Genomic DNA, 23576 nt, shown 5'->3' on the forward strand with positions numbered 1-23576 from the left:
AACGGTCACACACATCTGCTCTTCTGAATTATTCAAGTCTTGGAATAATAATTACAAAAGGGAGGCAACTCATAAAACTGGGATCAAAAAAAAAAGGAAAAGCTGAGCCAGATCTGTACTGGATTATCAAGGCATCTGATCAGAAAAGAAATCAGAGGCTCATCAGAAATCAGATTTGGGCTGAAAGAAAACAACTCATGGTCTTGTGAGGGGGCAGGGGTGGGGGGGTCTGATTTCTTGGGGGGTCAGGAGGGCCACAGAGCCTCTGAGTGATCATATAGTGCCACAGGTGGAGTTTCACGGGGGCTGTTGTTGGTCAATCACTCAAAAGGGTTGTGTAAACAAAGGAGAAACATGTCCTGTTATTAATGCTGTTTCAGGTTCCCTGAAGAGTGTCACCATCTAATGACCAGCAGGGCTGAGCAGCACACTCAGGGGCCTTGCTCATTAGACTGTGCAGTTGAGGTAAATGTAGAGAGTTGTCTCTGAAACACCTTTATCTGAAGTGTTGCTTCAGCCGCAGGAGGGATAGCAAAACCACTTTTCAGTGTGAATCGACCCACGTTCATCGAGTTTTTAGGCATGAGTGGGATGTTCCATTCTCATGAAAATGATTCCAAAATAGCAGTTTCTCATTATCTGTGATTTATCATTTTCTGTGATGTTAGACCCAGCTTGTTGGCAACAAGTCCTTAAAGTTAGTTAATGAAAGCAATTTTACAGGTCTTCTCTCCTACCTAGTAAAGACTCAGGGGAAAGACTGTCACCCATCAGAGAGGTTCTCAGAAATGCAAAATGTCCCTGTTTGAGAACAGAGACATCTGCTATTGGGTGTGGACTTTAAGTCCTTGGTTGCTTTTTAAAGACAGAATCAGAAGGGGAGGATGGTTTGATAATCTCTCTCTTTGGGGTGCTGAGAATGGATGGCTGAAGCGGCTTCCTGAGGGCATCAGGAATTATAAATTAACTAGTGTTCATGACTACATGGACTTTGAAGTTTGTGGATCTTAATACACCCTTGGTGTGTTAACTGAGGAGCCTCCTGTTCGTTCTGTTAGCAGCAAAGTCAAGAGGGTCCTGAACTTGTTTCCTGGAGCATCGTGGGAAGGTAGGAAGGGGGGAAGCTGCAGCTAGCTTCAGGGATTGGGGAGGGGTCGGGGGTGCTGGTTTGGGAGATGAAACCAGAGGTACCTCAGGACCCTGCATCAGAGAGAACAGAGAGGAAGAAAAAGAGCAGGCTAAACTAGGGAAAGGCTGAGCAGGTTTTCCTGATAGACCCACATTTGACTCCGGGACACGTAATGCTGCAACTAATACATCTTTGTTTAATAAATGAATGGATGAATTCATACAGTTTGGGGACTAGGAAGTTTATCGAGTCCAGTCTTTGCTTACTCTGTGCATGAATTTACTATGCTTCTGTGTTTCCTAATGGCTGGATCTTTTGGTTGCAAAGGATATATCACAATTCAATATAATTTTATTTAAAAGAGTTGCTTTGTTCACAGCAGCTTTTTGTCATGCATGTGTTCAATGACTAATACTTACATAGCCACAATTTCTAGTTATTCATTATAGTGAAATAGGTGGGGACCACTTCTCTGCAGCTCAGCTACCCTTCCCAACCTCACAGGGCAGCTCATTCCACAACTGGGCAGTAACTGGGCAGTTGCAGCTGTCGGCCAATATTCCTGCCTCATTTTAAGTTTCACCCATTTCCTCAGATTTCCATTCTCATTGTACTGTTTCTGCTTTCGGGAGACCTTGCAGAGGGAAGGGCTAGGATTAAAATTACCTCTTTCATAAATTAGTTCTAGAAGTGCTACATTTGTGTATTTCTATTTAAAAGTTACTTTGTCCTCCTTTCTGTAGTCTCCTGATTGGAAGAGGGAAAATCCATTTAAGCAGAAGTTGGGTGACAGGGACTCATTGTTTTATAAACCTAGAGGTCGGCACTTCTGTCTTTCTTCACCCCACCTGCCCGCAGAGTGTGGAGTCTGTGTTGCCTGCTGCTCAGATGTTTTCTGTCCATTTGCTAGTCGTGCCCTCCATGCTGCAAGGACAAGAGTGCAGCCTGGAGTGGGTACTGAGGTTGGCAATGGGATGAATTGTTGGCATCCCAGGAAGCATGGAGCCTGTGGTTTAAGGGCATCACAGAGTCCCGCCTGCCAGGGGCCTCTCAAGGAGGAGGCTCCTCTGTGGGAGGAAACTCCTCCACCGTTTTTCCAATGAGCCTGTTTTTTGGGTGAAGGTGCAGGCTCACATTCCCACCTTTTGGCTTAGGCAGGTCTTTTCCCTCAGATTTCAGAACTGTCGCTCACTCCAGAGCTGGGTCTCTGAGCACCCACGTTGTTCCCTCGGTTTCCTGGGTGCTGACAGGCAACGAGGCTATCTTTTCTCCCACGGCCGACAGGAATTGATAGGGACTTGAAGGCTACCAGCCCTACACGTACTCATCTTCACAATGAAGAGTATACTTTCTTCTTACTGTGCAGCTTGCACACAGCGGGTCACCCACCTATCCAGTGGATCATACAGTAGACTTGTGATTCACTATCTTCTCAAGGAGGCTCACCAAGGTTTCCAGTGCCAGGCGCAGGGCGAGGGCAGGGAGGGGAAAGGTGAATAGTCCCTGCCCCTTAGGAGCTTTCAGACAGAAGGAGAGAGGATGAGCAGAGTAAACGTCCTCCATATCATATGGGGCTTCCCAGGCGGCGCAGTGGTAAAGAACCTGCCTACGAATGCAGGAGATGCGAGAGACATGGGTTCAATCCCTGGGTTGGGAAGATCGCCTGGATTAGGAAGTGGCAACCCACTCCAGTATTCTTGTCTGGGAAATCCCACGGACAGAGGAGCCTGGCGGGCCATGGTCCATGGGGTCACAAAAGAGTAGGACACAACTGAGCAACTGAGCGTGCGCACGCATACACACACACACATGCACACATCCATATCATATATTTGTATTTGAAAGTCCAAAATGTTGTGGGATCGTATCAGCAGTTGTATCAGTGCTGGAAAAAGCACTGAGATGAAGTGATAAATAAAAGGCTCAAGGAGATTAATGGACTTCAGTCTTACACTGCTAGTAAACAGAAGAGCTGGAAATCTAAGTCTTTTCAAATGGGTTATATCATCCAATCAAACATGGTAAATGTTAAAGACATTTATGAACGAAGGGATGAAGGGTTTTGGAAGGACCATCTGAGAGAGTCAGGGTAGATATCTTAATGTTTAAAGTAGGTTTTACAGAGTGGGTCTGAGTTTGTCATGTGCAAAGGTGGAAGAAGGGCATTCTAGAAACATGGTATGGAATAGTATGTGCAAAGCTCAGCATGGAAAGGTTATGGCGTGTTTGGAAAACAGCAAAGAGCAGATGAGGCTAAAATACTTTTAGTTGGCAGGATGGAGGATGGAAAGAATAGAGACGGATTAGAGACAGGAGACCCAGGTAGGAGTCTGTCCTAGTAATGAGCCAAAAGTTTTTGGGGTCTCAGACGAAGGAAGGAACAATGAGAATGAAGACTAGAAGTTGGATTCAAAAAGTATTTTGGAAGTAGCATAAACAGGATTTGACAAGGGAATAGTTGTTGCAGAAAGATCCTGCAGTGAATGCAGTCCAGAGTTTAGGAGAATTGGGGGTGTGTGTGTGATGATCCCATTAAATGAGATGCCAAACGCAGGTGGTAAAACAGGTTTGGGATGTGAAAAACCAGTGGAACACGGAACTGATGGCAAATTCTGGGAGAAGCACCAAATTCATGTTTGTGGGGAAATGGAAGTGAAGAAGATGAGACTTAACTTTATCTGTAACACTTTATTCTTATTATTAAAAAAATAACTTGAAGCAGTGTGAATATTTGTGGTGGTACACACAGGTGCTTATTTAGTTTCTGTTGTTTTTAATTTTTAAAAATGAATGCCTGGAGTTCTTTAAAAGCAAGTAAGTAATGTATCAACCATTTGGAGTGGCTACTAGGTACTTGGCACTGTTCCAGGCACTTGAGCTATAATATTTGCTCCCTTCATCTACTAGCCTCTTCCTTTCAGAAGTTAGCATGCTGGAGTTCAGAATCAGCTTCTGGTTCCAGCTTGGCCACAGGCAAATCAGTTTTCCTCCCTGGGTTTCTTTCAGCTCTCACATCCTATAATTCAATCCTGAACTGCAACTCAGCAGTCCTTATTCTCACTGAGGTGAGCCCCAGGGTGCAGTCCATTGGCATAAAATAAGTCCACTGGAGAGTGTAACTAAGGGCTGACCTAAACATGTGTTCCAAATGGTCCTTTCTACCTCTGCCTCCCATCCCAGGACAGCAGATTTTCCTCATGGGCTTTCCAATTTGCGAGGGAATCTTGATAATTTCTTTGGTAATGGACTATGTCCTAAGTCCAATGTCATCAACAGAAGCATCTTTTGTACATTCAGCTTTAGACACCATGGAGAGAACAGTTACTAAACAAAAATTTCTGCCTTCATACTATTTACATTTTGGTGAATGGAGACATCAAGAAAAAATAATAACAATACAAAGAGGACACAGTGTGTCACTACAGTGCAAGGCAACGCAAGGTGAGTCGTGGAATGCTAGTGCTCTGACTCCTACAAAACCTAATTCCTAATCCCTAAATTCTTCTTGTGAAACTACTAGAATCCAGATGTTTTATTTTTAAATTTATTTATTTATTTATAAAAGATGTATTCATTGCCGTGTGGGCTTTCTCCAGTTATGGCCAGAAGGGGCTGCTCTCTGGTTGCAGTGCATGGGCTTTTCATTGCAGTGGCTTCTCTTATTGCGTAGCAGGGGCTCCAGGGCACGCGTACTTTAGTAGTTATGGCACATGGGCTCAGTAGTTGCGACTCCCAGGCTCTAGCGCACAGGCTCAATAGTTATGGCACACAAGCCCAGCTACTCCAAGGCATGTGGGATCAGGGATCAAACCCTTGTCTCTGGCATTGGTGGGGAAACTCTTTACCACTGAGCCACCAGGGAATTCCCTAGAATCTAGATATTTTATTGAAAAGGAAAAATTATTTCTAAGGAAAAATTCATAGAAGTAGAATTATTTGAAGAAAGAACAGATGTATTTTGAGATTTCTGAGAAAGGAGCAGTGACATTTTACACCCCTTCACAATGTATCAGAATGCCAATCCCCTCTTGCTACTGCCACATGTTATTGACTGGTGCCAATCTCTTTGTTGCTTTTATTCACATTTCTTTGATTGCTAATGATGTTGAAACAGTATATCCAGTTGTGAGACAGAGCTTGGAGTGAGGAGAAAGAGAAAGGCTTCTTTTTTTAAGCTTTACATTGTGATTTCTGTTATTAAAATGTGTAAAAATAATTTCTGATAAAACTCTCCCCTTTTAAACTAACCTGTCTGTTCCACAACACCTTTTCTATTTAATTATCTCTCTATTTTGACCAATTTCAGATTTCTAGATGGATCTGGAGGCAAAAGGCATGGAGTGAAGCCTAAGAGATTGGGAACTTTAGGATTACATTGGATTAACTATTACATTTCCTTTTCTTTCGCTCCTCTTCTCCCAAATGTTAGATTATGAATTAGATACATATATACTGGGATAATTCTAGTCCACTTTTCTAGAAAAGTAAAAAACTCCTACTAAATTTTAAAATATTTTTGTATTGTTGCCTTAGCAGTAATAAAACACAAAGAAACCACCATTGGGCAAAGAAGGCCAATGGCAAACTGTTTCTCTTCATGTGTTTCAGCAGCTTGTATATAGTAAACATTTTTAAATGTAGAAAGAATGAATTAAGAACAAAGCAAATGAGTGTTTACTTGAAACATGTGAATGCTAGCCAGGGGGAAAAAAAAATTCATAACCAAGTAGGGAAAACTTGCCTGGTTTAAATTTATTTTATGTCTTTTTTTTTTTTTTTTACTTGAAATGTTAGAAGTTTGATTCATTAGAAACTCAATTAGTAAAATATTAATTTAGAAAAGATATAATGATTTTCATATTGTTCATTACTATGGATGTTTAAGTGCCAATGTCGTTTGTCAAAAGCAAATCCGGGTGTTTGGTGGAAGACTGCTATTGAACATACAGTTACTATGGCTTAGTTAGTAATTAGGATAACTATCTATGGTGAGAAAAGTCAAAATATTATCAAAGAAAAACCTACTCTGACGAATATGCATTACTTCAGATATTTATCAATGTGTTATACCTAAACGTAAAATTAGTCCTCAAGCTTGCAATCTTATATGTTTAGAAACAGAATCATCACAGCAAAAATGTAGTGTAAATTACAAAGTCACTTCAAAAAATAATATTTGCCTAATACCTAAAGTCTTCCGGGTCACTGTTGGGTTACCATCCTCCTCCCCTGCCTGGTTTTCATACTCCGCCCACCGCCCACCTTCTGGCCACGCCCACTCTCCTGACGTCAATTTTCCGTGCCCAGCCGCATTGACCTAGCCAATCGAAAGCCGCACACCTGCACGAGCCCCATTAAGCCCCGCCCCGTGAGTCGACGCAAGGCTATTACGATGGGGCCCGGCAGCTTTGTGGCGCTGCGACTCTGGGCGCAGCTGTACCGCAGGGCCGTTTTCCCTCGCGCGTGGCCCGCGGCTGGTGCCGCGCCCCGTCTTCGGCTGCTGGCCGTGGGAAGGCCTACGGCGAGGGCAACACTCGGCAGGGCCTGCCTGGCCCCGGACCGAGCTCGCGGCCTGCACGGCGGGCCAGGCCTGGAGGAGCAGGCGGAGGGGACAGCCGGCGAGGGACTCCCGGAGTCTGGCACCGCAGGTACGGGCATGGAGTAGGGAGGCGGGTCCTTCGTGGATGCTGAGTTCTCCTCTCTGCATTTTTCTTGGGGTCCCAAAACGTATACAAAGCAGAACCGGAACGGCCTGCAAAGGTTGTTGGCACCAGCTTTGCATTTCACAGTGAGACCAAGAGATGAACTGAATCAGTCTCCGAAACCCCAGGCGTCCGTCTGAATAGCCACGCCGGACTCTTGGCATCACACCCTCAGCGTCCTCATCTCCCTTCACTCTCTTCCTAGGGTCCCGAGAAATGGACTTGTCGAGAGTTGTTGGGGCGTGAGAATTCTGAGGAGGAGCTGGGGGCTGGGGGCTAAAGGGTGCAGTAAGAAGCGCTAATGGAGAAGGCAGTGGCATCCCACTCCAGTACTCTTGCCTGGAAAATCCCATGGATGGAGGAGCCTGGTAGGCTGCAGTCCATGGGGTCGCTAAGAGTCGGATACCACTGAGCGACTTCACTTTCACTTTTCACTTTCATGTATTGGAGAAGGAAATGGCAACCCACTCCAGTGTTCTTGCCTGGAGAATCCCAGGGACGGGGGAGCCTGGTGGGCTGCCGTCTACGGGATCGCACAGAGTCGGACACGACTGAAGCGACTTAGCAGTAGCAGCAGCAAGAAGCGCTAATAGGAGATACGGCCAATTTAAGGGCCTCTGATTTGTGTAAGTTTTTAGACGCTTGAGAGTTGGTAAACAGATCACACCTGTGAAAGATGAGAGGGAGAGGTTAACATCTAGCACCTTGGAAGTCAACTTTAAAGCTTAAGAGAACTGTAAGTCCAGAGGCTATAATGTAATACATCACGGTGACAATCCAAGTATCTAAATCTCCAGGGAGGGGGAAGGGGGAAGATTTTCACAGATAACAGTTGTTACATAACCCAGATGACATTGTAAGAAAAACTTGAGAGTTCAGAATGAGAACTGCTGTTAAACTTCTAGCCCTCGAATTGGTAGGTCTGGGGCCACATATACTTGGCTAGGTCCGAGTTTCTCAGATGAAGGTTGTGGGCCAGATACTACCTAAGAATTCCAGTTCCCAGTGCTAGTTCTGTGACCCTTTCTGGCTGGAATTCAGTTTAATATGTCCCAGGGTATTACCACCTCCCCAAATTGTGCTTCTGTTTTCCTCTCTTTGGTGTACCTCCTCTGCTTGAGCAGTGTTACTTGTCTCCTCAAGTACTGGAACAGCAGCGGTTATTGCTGGTGTGTGGTACTAGCATTTGCTAATAGGAGGGGATGTGGTGGCTCTCTGTGACCTGAGCGCCTTCCCAGAAAAATTGAGCAGTGCTATATGAAGCCAGAGCCCAGGTTCAACTTCCAGGAGGCCTGGGCCCTGTTGTTTTACAAAACATTTCAGATCTGAACACCTTCCCAGAGGAGTAGTTTTGCTGTCAGCTGCCTGCATTCCTGAGTGCACAGCACGTCTGTCTTCTCTTGGCCACCTGACACAACCACATCTTTGTGCATTTCAGATCACGCTGGTCCCAAGTTTGACATCGATATGCTGGTTTCACTTCTGAGGCAAGAAAATGCAAGAGACATTTGTGTCATCAAAGTTCCTCCAGAAATGAAATATACAGATTACTTTGTGATTGGTAGTGGCACTTCCACTCGACACTTGCATGCCATGGCCCACTACATTGTGAAAATGGTAGGATGCTTTCTTTTTCTTTGAAATCTTTAACTTAATGGAATTGTTTCAATGCATCAGACTGAAGAGCAGCACTTGAAAACTAAACCCGTCACAGAGATTATATGAGAAACCCAGAATTGGCACAAGTGTTTTATGTTCTTTGATGGGGAAAGTTATAAGGACCAATATCTAGCCTTAGTGGGTCAGGCTATTTCATATTCTTGTCTCTGTGACAAGGAAAAAAAGTACTAAAGTAACCTGAGGCAGACTAGAATACAGTATTACTGAGGGATTTCTAGAGCAAAACTGTCCAGTTACCCACTAGCCCTATGTGACTATGTAACTATAAATTAAAACTAAAAATTCAGTTCTTCAGCTGTACTAGCCACATTTTAGGTGCTTGGGGGCCACATGTGGCTTATTTATACTGAACAGTGCAAATATAAAACATTTCTGCAGTTGCAGAAAGTTCTGTTGGGTAGTGCCGGCCTAGAGTTTAATTCAAATGAAAAGATTTAGTCCTTGTCTTCTGAAATCACAAGTCTAGTTGAGGAAAGAAAAGGTAGTTCATATTCCAACTAGACTGAATAGGAATCAGAATGAGGAAGAAAATATACTTGGAACCTGATTCTAATACCACTGTAGAGGGAAACAGACTTATTTCACCCTGTTGAAAATTAGGCATGGAGGGGACAGTTAAGACCAAAAGAGTAGCTGGGATTGCCTTAGAGAAGAGTGGTAAAATAAGGAGACTGAGAGCAAAACCCTGGTGCAACAGGGCAGAACAAAGGAAGATTCTTAAAAAGCGGGGTAGTTGGAGAGAGAGGACTGGGAGGTCATGGAGGAAAAAGGACCTTAGGGTCTCTGTCAGAGATAATAGTAGAATAGAGTAAGTGAGACTTAAAAGTGACCATTGAACTTGGAGATGTAAAAAGAATGAGAGATTTTTCAGAGAAAGTTTCTATGGAAGAGCAAGGGAGGGGAATAGAAATGACTTTTACAAAAATTTTAGGTGAGAAGGGAGAAAAGGGCAAAGTCAAGAAGTTTTGTTGTTCTTGTTTGTGGTAAAATGTGTATAACATGAGACTTATTTTAGTCACTTTAGGTGTGCAGTTAAGTGGCATGAGTTACATTCGCGTTGTCGTAGGACGGTTACTACTATCCATCTCCAGAACATTTTCATCCTGCAGAAACCTCTGTACACGTTAGACCAGAACTCCCCATTCTCCCTGCCCCGAGCCTCTGGCAGCACCATTCTGCTTTCCGTCTCTGAACTCGGCTACATAAATAAGCACCTCCTTGAGTGGAATCATACTCTATTTGCCCTTTTGACTTATTTCACTTAGCATATTTTTCAAGGTTTTTCTGTGTTGTCGCACGTGTGAGAATTTTCTTCTTTTTGAGGCTGGATATTTATTTTAATGTATGTGTATACCGTATTGTATCTTATCCACCCAAATGGTGGGCATTTGGGTTGCTTCTGCCTTCTGACTATTGTGAATAATGCTGCTATGAACATGAGTGGAGAAGTATCTGTTCGTGTTCCTGCTTTTACTTTCAGAAGTGAAATCGCCAGATCCTGGTGCTGTTTAAGTTTCGAGAAACTACCGTGCTCGTTAACGCAGCGGCTGTGCCACTTTCGGTCCCACCAGCAGTGCGCAGGCGCTCACATTTCTCACCGCGTGTTGTTTTCCAGTTTGTTGAGAAATGAGTCTGAAAGTGTGAAAGTGTTCGTTGCTCAGTCGTGTCCAGCTCTTTTTGACCCCATGGACTGTAGCCCGCCAGGCTCCTCTTTCCATGGCACTCTCCAGGTAAGAATCCTGGAGTGGGTTGCCATTACTTTCTCCAAGGGATCTTCCCTACCTAGGGATCGAACCTGGGTCTCCCGCATCGCAGGCAGATTCTTACTGTCTGAGAGAGTCTAAGGATCATGTAGTTTTCAGTGTACAAGTCTTGCTCCTTCGGTTATGTTTATTTCTAAGTATTTTATCCTTTTTTATTCTATTGCAAACGGGATTGTTTTCTTCATTCCCCTTTCAGGTTGCTTTTTAAGTGTGCAGAAGTACAACTGATTTGGGGATGTTGATCAGATATCCTGCAACTTTGCTGAATCCATTTTTTCTAACAGGTTTTTTGGGTACAGTCTTTATGGTTTTCTTTATGGTATAAGATCATGTCATCTGCAAACTGAGATAGTTTTATTTCTTCCTCTCCAGTTCGGTTACTTTTTTCTTTTCTTTTCCCTTGCTCTAATGGCCATGGCTAGAACTTCCAGTACTGTGTTGACTAGCAAGTGGCAGAAGTGGGCATTCTTGTCTTGTGCCTGATCTGAGAGGTAAAACTTTCAGTTTTTTGTCATTGAGTTTGATGATAGCTAATAGCTGTGGGCTTTTCATATATGGCCTTTATTATCTTGAGGAGGTTTTTTTTTTTAATTTTTGTTGAGTTTTTCTCGTGAAAGGCACTGAGTTTTGTTAAATGGTTTTTCTGCATGTATTTGAGATGATTATATGGTTTTTGTTCTTCATTTTGTTAATGTGGTTTATTGCATTGATTGATTTTCACATGGAAACGTCCTTACTTTCCAGAAATAAATCCCTTGTGGTTTTGGTGTATTATTCTTTTAATATGTTGAATTTGGTTTGCTAGTATGTTGACCTGCAGTTTTTTTCTCCCACCAGGTAAGCCCCACATATACGTATATCCACTCTTTTCTAGGTCATTACAGAGTATTGTGTAGAGTTCCTGTGCTATAAGTAGGTTGTTAGTTATTTTATAGTACTGTGTATATGTCAGTCCCAGTCGCCTAATTTATCCCTCTCCCCATCCCCTTAATGATAATTTAATTTTTTCTTTAATTGGGGTATAATTGCTTTACAGTGTTGTATTGCTTTCTGCTGTACAACTAAGTGAATCACTTATAAGAATACAGTATATCACCTCCCTCCTGAACCTCCATCCCACCCCTCTAAGGTCACCACAGCCCTGAGATGAGCTCCCTGCACAGGTGGGGACCTTCCCGAAGGTTCCCACGAGCTATCTGTTTTACCCATGGCAGTGTATACATGTCAGTCCCAATCTCCCAATTCATCCCACCCCTGCCCCACCCCCATCCACCTTGTGTCTACACATCTGTTCTCTACACCTCCATCTCTGTTCCTGCCCAGCAGATAGGTTCACCTACATTCCACATATGTGCCTTAATATCCAATACTTAGTTTTCTCTTTCTGACTTACTTCACTCTGTATCATAGACTCTAGGTCCATCTACATCACTAATAATGACCCGGTTTCGCTCCTTTTTATGAATGAGTAATATTCCGTTGTATATATGTACCACATCTTAGTCCATTCACCTGTCGCTGGACATCTAGGTTGCTTCTATGTCCTGGCTATTGTAAGCAGTGCTGCAGTGAACGTTGGGGCGCATGTGTCTTTTTGAATTATGGTTTTACCAGGTTATGTGCCCAGTAATGGAATTGCTGGGTCATATGGTAGTTCCAGCCAGTCCATTCTAAAGGAGATCAGTCCTGGGTGTTCTTTGGAAGGAATGATGCTAAAGCTGAAACTCCAGTACTTTGGCCACCTCATGTGAAGAGTTGACTCATTGGAAAAGACCCTGATGCTGGGAGGGATTGGGGGCAGGAGGAGAAGGGGACGACAGAGAATGAGATGGCTGGATGGCATCACTGACTCGATGGACGTGAGTCTGAGTGAACTCCGGGAGTTGGTGATGGACAGGGAGGTCTGGCATGCTGCGATTCATGGGGTCGCAAAGAGTCGGACACGACTGAGCGACTGAATTGAACTGAACTGAATGGTAGTTCTAGTTTCAGTTTTTCAGGGAATTTCCATACTGTTCTCCAGAGTAGCTGTGTCAACTTAAATTCCCACCAATAGTGCAAGAAGGTCCCCTTTTCTCCACACCCTCTTAGACATTTAATGCTTGTAGATTTTTTGATGGTGGCCATTCTGAAGTGTGAGATGATGCCTCATTGTAGTTTGACTTGCATTTCTCTAATAATTAGTGAAGTTGAGCATCTCTTCATGTGTTTGTTGGCCATCTGTATGTTTTCTTTGGAGAAATGTCTATTTAGGTCTTCTGCCATTTTTTGATTGGGTTGTTTGTTTGTTTTTCGTATTGAACTGCATGAGCTGCTTGTGTACTTGGGAGATTAATCCTTTGTCACTTGTGTCCTTTGCAAATATTTTCTCCCATTCTGAAGGTTCTCTTTCTGTCCTGTTTATGGTTTCCTTTGCTGTGCAAAAGCTTTTCAGTTTAATTAGATCCCGTGTGTCTTCTATTTTTCATTTTCATTAATCTAGGAGGTGGATCAAAAAAGATCTTGGCTATGATTTATGTAAAGTAGTGCTCTGCATAGGTTTTCTTTTCTTTTTTTTTTCAGTTGGAGTATAATTGCTTTATTGTGTCGTGTTAGTTTCTGCTATCCAGAAAAGAGACTGAGCTCTATGTGTAACCGTGTCTCCTTCCTCTTGAGCCTCCATCCCACCCCTCTAGGTCGCCACACAGCACGGAGCTAATTTCCCTGTGCTACACGACAGCTTCCCAGCAGCTATTGGTTTTACACGGGGTAATGTATACATTCCAGTGCTACTCTCTCAACTCATCCCACTGTGATGAATAGTGTCCCCATCCCCCACTGTGTCCACAGGTCTTTTCTCTATATCCGTGTCTGTATTCCTGCCCTGCAAATAGGTTCATCAGCACTGTATTTCTGGATTCTAATTAAGCATTAATATATGATATTTATTTTTCTTTCTCTGGCTTATTCACTCTGTATGAGAGGCTCTAGATACATCTACCTCAGTTCAACTGACTGAATTCCTTCCTTTTATGGCTCAGTAATATTCCATCGTATGTATGTACCGTGTCTTCCTATTCCTTTCATCTGAGGTTGGACATCTAGATTGCTTCCATGACTACCGTAAATAGTACAGCATCGAACATTGGGGTGCATGTGGTGTTTTTTTTTTTGAATTATGGTTTTCTCAGGTTATATGCCCAGTAAGGGATTCCTAGGGCAAATAGTAGTTCTGTTTTTAGATTTTTTCGTCATTAATGATCTTCTGTTTATTTATTTTTTTTAATTTTATTTATTTTTTTTAGCCATGGTTATGACCACCATCTTTCTGGACTGCACTTTGTTGTTCAGTACCAATAGCTCTCACTTCTCAGGGGAAAGGATTTTAAAACAAAAACCAGGGTAACTGATACTTTCTCTACAGTAAACCCATGTGTTACTCTGCTGTACATACTGCTTGTGTTTTATCATCTAAACATTCCATGGTGGTGGCTAAGTCGTGTCCGACTCATGACCCCATGGACTATAGCCCGCCAAGCTCCTCTGTCCATGGGATTTTCCAGGCAAGAATACTGGAGTGGGCTGCCATTCCCTTCTCCAGGGTTCTGTTTATTTTTTAATGGGCATATAATTGCTTTAAAATGCTGTGTTAACTTCTTCTGTCCAACAGTGAATCACCTATATACACGTATATCCCTTCCATTCGGGCCTCCCTTCCATTCGGGCCTCCCTCCCACCCCAGCCCCCTCCATCCTACCCCTCCCCGTCCCTCTGGGTGATCGCAAAACAGTGAACTGAACTCCCTGTGCTGTAGAGCAGCTCCCCACAGCTGGCTGTTTCACACATGGCGGATGTGTTTATGCAGTTCTGCCCTCCCAGTTGGTCTGACTCTGCCTGTCCCATGTGTCCATATGTCCATTCTCTACTTCTGCAGCTCTGTTCATGACCTGCATATAAGTTCAACTGTATCATTTTTCTAGATTCCATGTATATGTGTTAATATATGAGACTCGTTTTTCTGTTTTTGAGTTCACTCTGTATGAAAGGATGTTGCTGAACCATGAAAGACGCTGGGTTTCTTGGCCTCCGGAGGAGAATTCTATCCGGGGCCAGTGATGAGGCTTGATCACTCGGAGCTTTTGTGTAATAAAGTTTTATTAAAGTATAAAAGAGAGAAAGCTTCTGACATAGACATCAGAAGGGGGCAGAAAGAGTGCCCACCTGCTAGTCTTCAGCCGGATGTTATACAGCTACTGCTGCTAAGTCACTTCAGTCATGTCTGACTCTGCAACCCCATAGACGGCAGCCCACCAGGCTCCCCCGTCCCTGGGATTCTCCAGGCAAGAACACTGGAGTGGGTTGCCATTTCCTTCTCCAATGCATGAAAGTGAAAAGTGAAAGTGAAGTCGCTCAGTCGTGTCTGACTCTTCGCGACCCCATGGACTGCAGCCCACCAGGCTCCTCCGTCCATGGGATTTTCGAGGCAAGAGTACTGGAGTGGGGTGCCATTGCCTTCTCCGAGAAAGGAGATGTCTCAAAGCTCAGAGTGGCACCAGGCCCCTCACCTACAACATGCATTTTGAAATAACATTGGCACCAGATGAGTCATCCCGGGCCATAAAATGATTGACATGAATCTTGAAGAAAGGCAGGTTTCCAAGTAAATATTTAGTTTTATTAGCATAGATTAGGAGAACAGTGTATGAGTAAAACATACAGGTTTGTCAGGTCCATTCTGAGTCTTAGGTGGAACTGACTTGAAGACAGAGTCTGGGGTAAATGCATAGTTCATTAACATAGCTTAAGACCAACATTTCCATAAGAAAAATGCATTGGTTAGCTCATGGTTTGAGAAAAGTTAAGTTCAGGTGGAACCAGGTGTCGTCATGGCAACACAGAATTTTAAAAGAGTAGTTTGTTTCCTCCTGCTGCTTAACAGAGAGAAAAAATGTCTGACACTTGCAGCCTATTTCTTCCATTTGGAGACCCCTGGCCTTCCTGCCTATTACCCTCGTAAGAGTCAAGGACCATCCACAGCACTACAGATGACCCAGTTTCTTTTCATTTTATGGCTGCATAATATTCCATTGTATGTATGTACTGCATCTTCTTAATCCATTCATCTGTGGCTGGACATCTAGGTTACTTCATATCCTGGCTTTTGTAAATAGTGCTGCAATGAACATTGGGCACCACGTGTCTTTTTTAAAAACAATTTTATTTATTTATTTTCGGCTATACTGGGTCTCTTTTGCTGCGTGAGCTTTTCTGTAGTGAGCTTTTTCTGCGTGAGCTTTTTGTGGTGAGTGGAGGCTACTCTTTAGTTGGGGTGCGTGGGCCTCTCAGTGCATTGGCTCTAGGGCCTGTGGGCTTCGAGCCTCAGCGGTTGCAGCATGTGGGCCCAGCAGTTGTGGTTCCTGGGCCCCAGAGCACAGGCTCAATTGTTGCGGTGCACGGGCTTAGTCACGATGAAGTACCTGAGATCCTCCCAGAGCAGGGATGGAGCCCATGTCTCCTTCAATGTCAGGCAGATTCTTTACCACTGAGCCACCAGGGAAGCCTCATGTGTCTTCTTCAATTAAAGTTTTCTATGGGTTTATAGGCTGAGTAATATTCCCTTGTGTATATACATAGACCACATCTTTATCCATTCATCTGTGGATGGGCATTTAGGTTGCTTCCATGTCCTGGATATTGTAAATAATGTGTTGAATATTGGGGTGCACATATCTTTTTGACTTAATGGTTTTCTCAGATTATATACCTGGGAGCGGGATTGCTTGGGCATATGATAGTTCTATTTTTAGATTTTTTTTTTTACCACATTAATGATCTTTTATTTTTTTAATTTATTTTCTAATTGGAGTACAATTGCTTTACAATGTTGTTGGTGTCTGCTGTCCAACAAAGTGAATCACCTACATGTGTACATACATACCCTCCCTGTGGGGCTCCCTCCCACTGCCATGCCCTCCATCCCATCAGCCCTTTATGTCATCACCAAGCCCTGAGCTGAGCTGCCTGTGCATACAGCAGCTTCCCACTACCTGCCTGTTTTACTCATGACACTGTATATATTTCAACGCTTGCCTCTAAATTCATCCTGTCCTGCACTTCCCCCATGTCCGTATGTCTGGGGAAGACTTCTGGGACTCTTTTCTTGCCCTGCACGTATGCTCATCTGTACCATTTTTCTAGATTCCATATAAGTGTTAATATACAATAGTTGATCTTCTCTTTCTAACTTAACTCACTCTGTGTGACAGATTCTAGTTCCATCCACATCATTACAAATGACCCAATTTCATTCTTCTTTATCTCTGAGTAATATTACACTGTGTGTGTATATGTGTGTGTAAACCGTATCTGCTTATCCATTCATCTGGGAATGGACACTTTGCTTCCATGTCCTGGCTCTGGTGAATACTGCTGCAGTGAACATTGTGATGTGTCTTCTTGAATTATGGTTTTCTCTGGGTATATACCCAGTAGGGGGGTCACTGGGTTATGTGATAGTTCTGTTTTTAGTTTTGTTTCATGAATAATGGTCTTTTTTTTAAATTTATTTTTAATTGAAGTAAAATTGGTTTACATTGTTATATAGTTTCTTTTGTACAGCAGTGTGAATAAATTGTAAGTATACACATATCCCTTCCCTCCCACCCGTCTGGGTCATCACAGCATCGAGCTGAGTTTCCTGTGCTGCACCGCAGCTTCCCACAGCTTATGTGTTTTATACATGGTGATGTTTCTGTGGCAGCGCTGCTCTACCAGTTTGTTTCACACTCCCCTTCCCTTGGGTTCACAGGTCCATTCTCTACTTTTGCCCTGCAGATAGGATCATCTGTACCATTGTCCTGCATGCCATATCTGTATGTTAATATATGGTATTTGTTTTTCTGACCTCACTCTGTATGACAGAGTGAAGGTCCATCCACATCACTACAAATGACCCAGTATTGTTCCTTTTTATGGCAGAATAATACTCCATGTGTGTGTGTGTGTGTGTGTGTGTGTATACACACACACACACACACACAGACACCCCCCACATCTTTTTTGGGAATGATTATCTATTTTTAAATGAAACAAAGATGAATATTCTTAATGGTAAAAGGTAGAATTCACAAAGAAGATAGACATCATAAACCATTAGACACCTAATAACAAAGAAGCAAAAATACATAAAGCAAAAATCAGCAGAAAATAGAAGGGAAAAGAAAAAAATATATAGTCATAGTGAGATGTATTAACATTTCTCTGAGAATAATGGTTTTCTATATTTTAACTTATTTTTAATTGGAGTACACTTGGTTTTGAGTGTTACTCTCTGCTGTGAAACAATGTGAATGAATTATAAATATACATATATCCCCTTCCTCTCAAGCCTCCCTGCCTCACAACCCTTTCCCCATCCTGCCGTTCTGGGATATCACTGAACATGGGGCTGAGCGCCCTGTGCTGTGCAGCTGCTTCCCTCTGTGCATTTTACTCATGGTGGTGTATATGGCAGCTGCTCTACCAGCTTGTCCCACCGTCCCCTTCCCTGTGTCTACATATTTGTTCTCTGCTTCTGCATCTCTCTTTTTCCCCTGCAAATAGGTTCATCTGTTCCAGTTTTCTAGATTCCATATATTTGTGTTAATATGTGTTACTTGATTTTCCTTGCTGACTGACTTCACTCTGAGAGTCTAGCCCATCCACATCACTGCAAATAGCACAGTTCTGTTCCTTTTATTGGCGGAGTAATATTCCATTGTATGCGTTCCACATCATTATCCATTCACCTTTAGGTTGCTTCCATCTCCTGACTTTTGTAATTAGTTCTGCAATGAGCATTGGGGTGCCTGTGCCTTGCTGAATGATGGCTTTCTCAGGGTATATACCAGTAGTGGATTGCTGTGATATGGTAGTTCCATTTTTAATGTTTTTTCAAGATTAGTGATCTTTTATTTCTTTGATCTATATGTTAATGGGAGTATAATTGCTTCACAATATTGTGTTAGTTTCTGCTGTTTAAAATAAAAGGAATCAGCTATTTGTATACATATATTCCTTTTTGGAGCCTCCCTGTACCCAGCCCATGTCATCCCACTGTTATCATCACAGAGCACCCAGCTGAGCTCCCCGTGGTACACAGCAGCATCCCACCAGCTGTCTGTGAAGGTCTCACACACGGCAGTGTATACATGGCAGAGCTCCTCTCCCAGTGCGTCCCCTCCTTCCCTTCCCTTATGACCGTATGTCCGTTCTCTACTTCTGTGTGTCTATCCTGCCTTGCAAATCGTTTCATCTGCACCATTTTTCTGGATTCCATATATTTGTGATAATATATCATATTCGTTTTTGTCTTTCTGAGTTTTCTCTGCGTGACAGAGTCAGGGACCATCCACAGCTCTACAGATGACCCAGTTTCATTCCTTAAATGGCTGAATAATGTTCCATTGTATGTATGTACCATATCTTCTTAATTCATTCATCTGTGGATGGACATCTAGGTTTCTCCCATGTCCTGGATATTGTAAATAGTGCTGCATTGAACATCGGGGTGTGTATGCCCTTTTGAATTATTGTTTTCTCAGACTTTATGCCCAGAAATGTGATTGCTGGGGCTTAAGATAGTTCTTTTTAATTTCTTTTTATGATTATTGATCTTCTTTCAGTTTTTTTAATTTGAATTTTAATTGGACTCTTAATTGATTTAGAATGTTTTGTTAGTTTATATTGTCCAACAGAGTGATCAGCTGTATTTATACATAATCCCCTCCATTTGTGACTCCCTCCCACCCCCAACCTTCTTCATCCCACGCCTCTAGGAAATCACAAAGCACCAAGCTGAGGTCTCTAGCTCTGCAACAGCTCCCCACTTCCTAGGTATTTTTCACGTGGCGTGTATATATGCAGGGCTGCTCTCTGAATTGCTCTTCCCTCCCCTTCATGCGTGTCCAAGTGTCTGTTCTCTACTTTCGCAGCTCTTTTCATGACCTGCATATGTGTTTATATGTCTGATTTTTCTAGATTCCATATATGTGTTACTAAATAGTATTTGATTTTCTGACTGACTACTTCACTCTGTACAACAGACTCTAGTTCCATCCATATCTACGAATGACCCAATTTCCTTCCTTTTTGTGGCTGAGTGATATTCCATTGTATGTATGTACCACATCTTCTCAGCCATTCGTCTTTGGATGGACATCTAGGTTGCTTCCACGTCCTGGCTTTTGTGAACAGTGCTGCGGTGAACATTGTGGTGCGCGTGTCTTTTTCAGTTATGGTTTTCTCTGGGTATATACACAGTGCAATTGCTGATTCATGTGGCAGTTCTGTTTTTAGTTTTTTCATGAATAATGGTTGTTTAATTTATATTTAATCGGCGTGTAATTGGTTCACAGCGTTCTGGTAGTTCCTGCTCTACAGCAGTGTGAAGGAAGTGTAAGTATACATAAGCCCCCTCCCTCTGGAGCCCCCCTTCCAGCCCAGCAAATCACGCCCACCTGAGCCCTCGCAGAGCACGGCGCGGAGCTCCCTGTGCTGGAGCAGCTCCCAGGAGCGGTGTGTTCTACATACGGTGGTGCAGACATGGCAACGCCACGCTGCCAATTCATCCCAGCTTGCCCTTCCCCCAGGTCCACATGTTCGTTCTCTGCTTCTCCATCTGTTTTTGGCCTGCAGATAGGTTCATCTGTACGTTTTCTAGATTCCATGTATATGTGTTAATATATTTGGTTTTCTGGTCTGGCTTACTTTACTCTGTATGACAGACTCTAGGCACACCCATATTGCTACTTTGTGGCTAAATAATATTCCATTGTATTTTCCACGTCTTAGCCATTCATCTATGGATGGAAATTTAGGTTGCTTATATATATCCTGGCTATTGTAAACAGTGCTGCAGTAAACATTTGGGTGTGTATATATCTTGGTGAATTATGGTTTTCTCATCCCCACTAGTGGGATTGCTAGGGCAGACAGCATTAACAGTATGAAATTTTAATTTTATTAACATACTGTATTAACTTCTAATTTTTGAAGATTATTAATCTGTTATTTATTGTTTTAAATTTATTTTTAATTGGAGTATAATTGCTTTACACTATTGTTTGTGCTGTCCAACAAAGTGCATTAGCTCTGTGTATACATATATTGTCTTCTTTGTATTTCCCTCCCACTGCCATTTCCTCCCTTCCCACCCTCTGGGTTCTTTATTCATTCTGGGTTCTTTATTCATGAATGAATAAAGGGATCCAGATTTAGATACCTTCTGCATCTTGACTTTGTAAGTAGTGCTGCAGTGAACATTAGGGTGCATGTGTCTTTTTGAATTATCATTCTCAGAGTATATCCCTAAGAGTGGAATCTCTGAGTCATGTGATAATTCTGCTTCCCTCATAGCTCAGTTGGTAAAGAATCTGCCTGCAGTGCAAGAGATCCAGGTTCGATTCATGGGTCGGGAAAATTCCCTGGAGGAGGAAATGGCAACCCACTCCAGTATTCTTGCCTGGAGAATCCCCATGGACAGAGGAGCCTGGGGTTGCAAAGAGTCTGATACAACTTAGAGACTAAACCAAGTGATATTTCTATTTTTAGTTTTCTTTTTCACAATAAATGATCTTTTTTAATAAATTTATTTTTAATTGCTTTACAATATTGTGTTTGTTTCTGCTGTCCCAGAAAGAGAATCATCTGTATGTATACATGTATCCCCTTTTTCTGAACTTGCTCCAGCTCCAGCCACCCAGTCCCACTTCTGCAGGTCGTCACAGAGCAGCGCACTGAGCCCCCGTCCTGCAGCAGCTCCCCACCGGCTCACTTTATCATGGCAGTGTGTATGTCGGAGCCGCTCTCTGTTTGTCTCAGGGTCCTCTTTCCCATGTCCACATGCCCATTCTCTATTTCTGCAACTGTTCATGTCCTGCAGATAGGTTCATCTGTCTATACATGTGTGTTAATGTATGATGTTTGATTCTCTTTCTGACATACTTCACTCTGTACATGTGTATGTACAGATCTCAGTACATACACATCACTACCAACGACCCAGTTTAGCTCCTTTTATCACTGAATCATATTCCATTGTATGTATATGTGCCACATCTTACCATTTATCTGTGGGCAGGCATTTAGTTGCTTCCGTGTCCTGGCTGTTGTAAATAGTGCTGCAGTGAACATGTGGTGGTGTGTCTTTTTGAATTTTGGTTTTCTTTCTGTTTATACCCAGCGGTGTGATTGCTGGGCTGTATGGTAGTTCTTTTTTTTTTTTTGGTGAATAATGGTAATCAGAGTATTTGGCTTACATTGTGCTAGTTTCTGCTCTGCAGCACTGTGAATGAGTTATTAGTATACATATATACCCTCGCGCGCCAGCGTCCCTCCCACGCTCCCCTGTCCCCGTCCTACCCCGCTGGGGCATCACAGAACACGAGTTGAGCTCCCTGTGCTCCACGGCAGCCTCTTACTAGCTATGTACCTTACACACGGAGGTGTATATGTGGCGCCACTCTTCTCCCGATTCATCCCACACTCCTCTTTGCCTGTGTCTGCTTGTTCTCTGCTTCTGCTTATCTGATTTTGCTTTGTAAATCAGTTCATCTATACCGTTTTTCTAGATTCCACATGTGTTACTATACTGTATTTTTCTTTCTGACTAAAGTCACTCTGTATGATAGACTCTAAGTCCATATCACTAGAAATGACCCAGGTAAGTATTTTTTATGCGGGGCAGTGTTATTCATCTTGCCCTCCCCTTTCCCTATGTTCACGTCTTCTCTATGTTTGCTTCTCTGTTCCTGTCCAAATAAGTTCACTTGTACCATTTTTCTGGATCCCATATATGTGTTACTATATGATGTTTGTTTTCCTGCTGTATTGCTCTGTGGCGCTCTGGTCCATGCACGTTTACTGCCGATGGCCTGAGTCCATTCTGTTTCCTGGTTCCGTGGTATCCCATTGTGCACGTGCCACGCCCTCTTCGTCCAGAGGTTGCTTCCATCTCCTGGCTGTTGTAAATAGTGCTGAAAAGAACACCTGGATGGGTGTTTAATGTTGTTTATGGTTTTTCAGGGCATATACCCAGTAGTGTGATTGCTGGGTTATATGTTAGTTGCATTTTTCATTTTTTTCAAGATTCAGTTCAGCTCAGTCGCTCAGTCGTGTCCAACTCTTTGCGACCCCATGAATCACAGCACGCCAGGCCTCCCTGTCCATCACCAACTCCCGGAGTTCACTCAGACTCATGTCCATCGAGTCAGGGATGCCATCCAGCCATCTCATCCTCTGTCGTCCCCTTCTCCTCCTGCCCCCAATCCCTCCCAGCATCAGAGTCTTTTCCAGTGAGTCAGTTCTTCATTTCAGGTGGCCAAAGTATTGTTGGAGTTTCAGCTTCAGTATCAGTCCTTCCAATGAATATTCAGGACTGATCTCCTTCAGAATGGACTGGTTTGATCTCCTTGCAGTCCAAGGGACTCTCAAGAGTCTTCTCCAACACCACAGTTCAAAAGCATCAGTTCTTATAATTACTTTAAAATTACGTGTTAGTGTCTGCTGTCCATCAAAGTGAATCACCTATATATACACATGTCCTGGCCCTTTGGGCCTCCCTGCCCCTCCAGCCCCCTCTGGCCCGCCCCCCTCTGGGTAATCACAAAGCAGTGAGCTGAACTTGCTGTGTTGTAGAGCAGCTGCCCCATCTGTTTTACACATGGTAGTATATTTGTGGCAACACTGCTCTCCCAGGTGTTTTACCCTCCCTGTTCTGCATGTCCATGTGTCCATTCTCTCCTAAACTCTAGTCATGGTTTGCATATAAGTTCATCTGTATCATTTTTCTAGATTCCATGTATGTGTGTTTATATACAGTATTTGTTTTTCTTTCTGAATTACTCATTCTGTATGACAGACTCTAGTTTCATCCACATCACTACAAGTGACTCAGTTACCTTCCTTTTTATGGCTGAGTAATATTCCACTGTATGTATGGTTTCCCTCATAGCTCAGTCAGTAAATCATCTGTCTGCAATGCAGAAGACCTGGGTTCGATTCCTGGGTCAGGAAGATCCCTGGAGAAGGAAATGGCCCCCCACTCCAGTATTCTTACGTGGAGAATCCCATGGACAGAGAAGCCTGGCAGTCTACAGTCCATGGGATTGCAAGAGTCGGACACGACTTAGCGACTAAAACCGACCAACCACCACACTTTAATCCATTCATCTGTCGATAGACATCTAGGTTACTTCAGTGTCCTGGCTTTTGTAAATAGTACTGCAGTGAACATTGGGACTGTGTGTCTTTTTAGACATAATTTTATTTATTCACTTCTGGCTG

At 43.1% G+C, this 23576-nt stretch overlaps 1 protein-coding gene across 6 annotated transcripts in view; it reads left to right on the forward strand.

Moving 5' to 3' along the window:
* The first annotated feature begins 1159 nt into the window (after positions 1 to 1159).
* MALSU1 (mitochondrial assembly of ribosomal large subunit 1) overlaps positions 1160 to 23576 on the forward strand; it is a 32664-nt gene continuing 10247 nt past the window's right edge. For 2 of the 6 annotated variants that reach the window (XR_009735825.1, XR_009735826.1), the window contains exons 1-3: positions 1161 to 6777; positions 8270 to 8448; positions 12930 to 13022. Coding sequence is in view for 3 of the 6 variants with exons in the window: in XM_061413708.1 (XP_061269692.1) it covers positions 6522 to 6777; positions 8270 to 8448; positions 12930 to 13022 (528 nt within the window). In the remaining 3 variants the exon portion in view is untranslated. Of the gene's footprint in view, positions 6778 to 8269; positions 8449 to 12929; positions 13023 to 23576 lie in introns of all 6 variants that reach the window. The other 4 variants (XM_061413708.1, XM_061413709.1, XR_009735827.1 and 1 more) reach the window with 4 other exon arrangements.

Source organism: Bos javanicus, chromosome 4, assembly GCF_032452875.1.
Source record: "Bos javanicus breed banteng chromosome 4, ARS-OSU_banteng_1.0, whole genome shotgun sequence".
Classification (NCBI taxonomy): domain Eukaryota; kingdom Metazoa; phylum Chordata; class Mammalia; order Artiodactyla; family Bovidae; genus Bos; species Bos javanicus.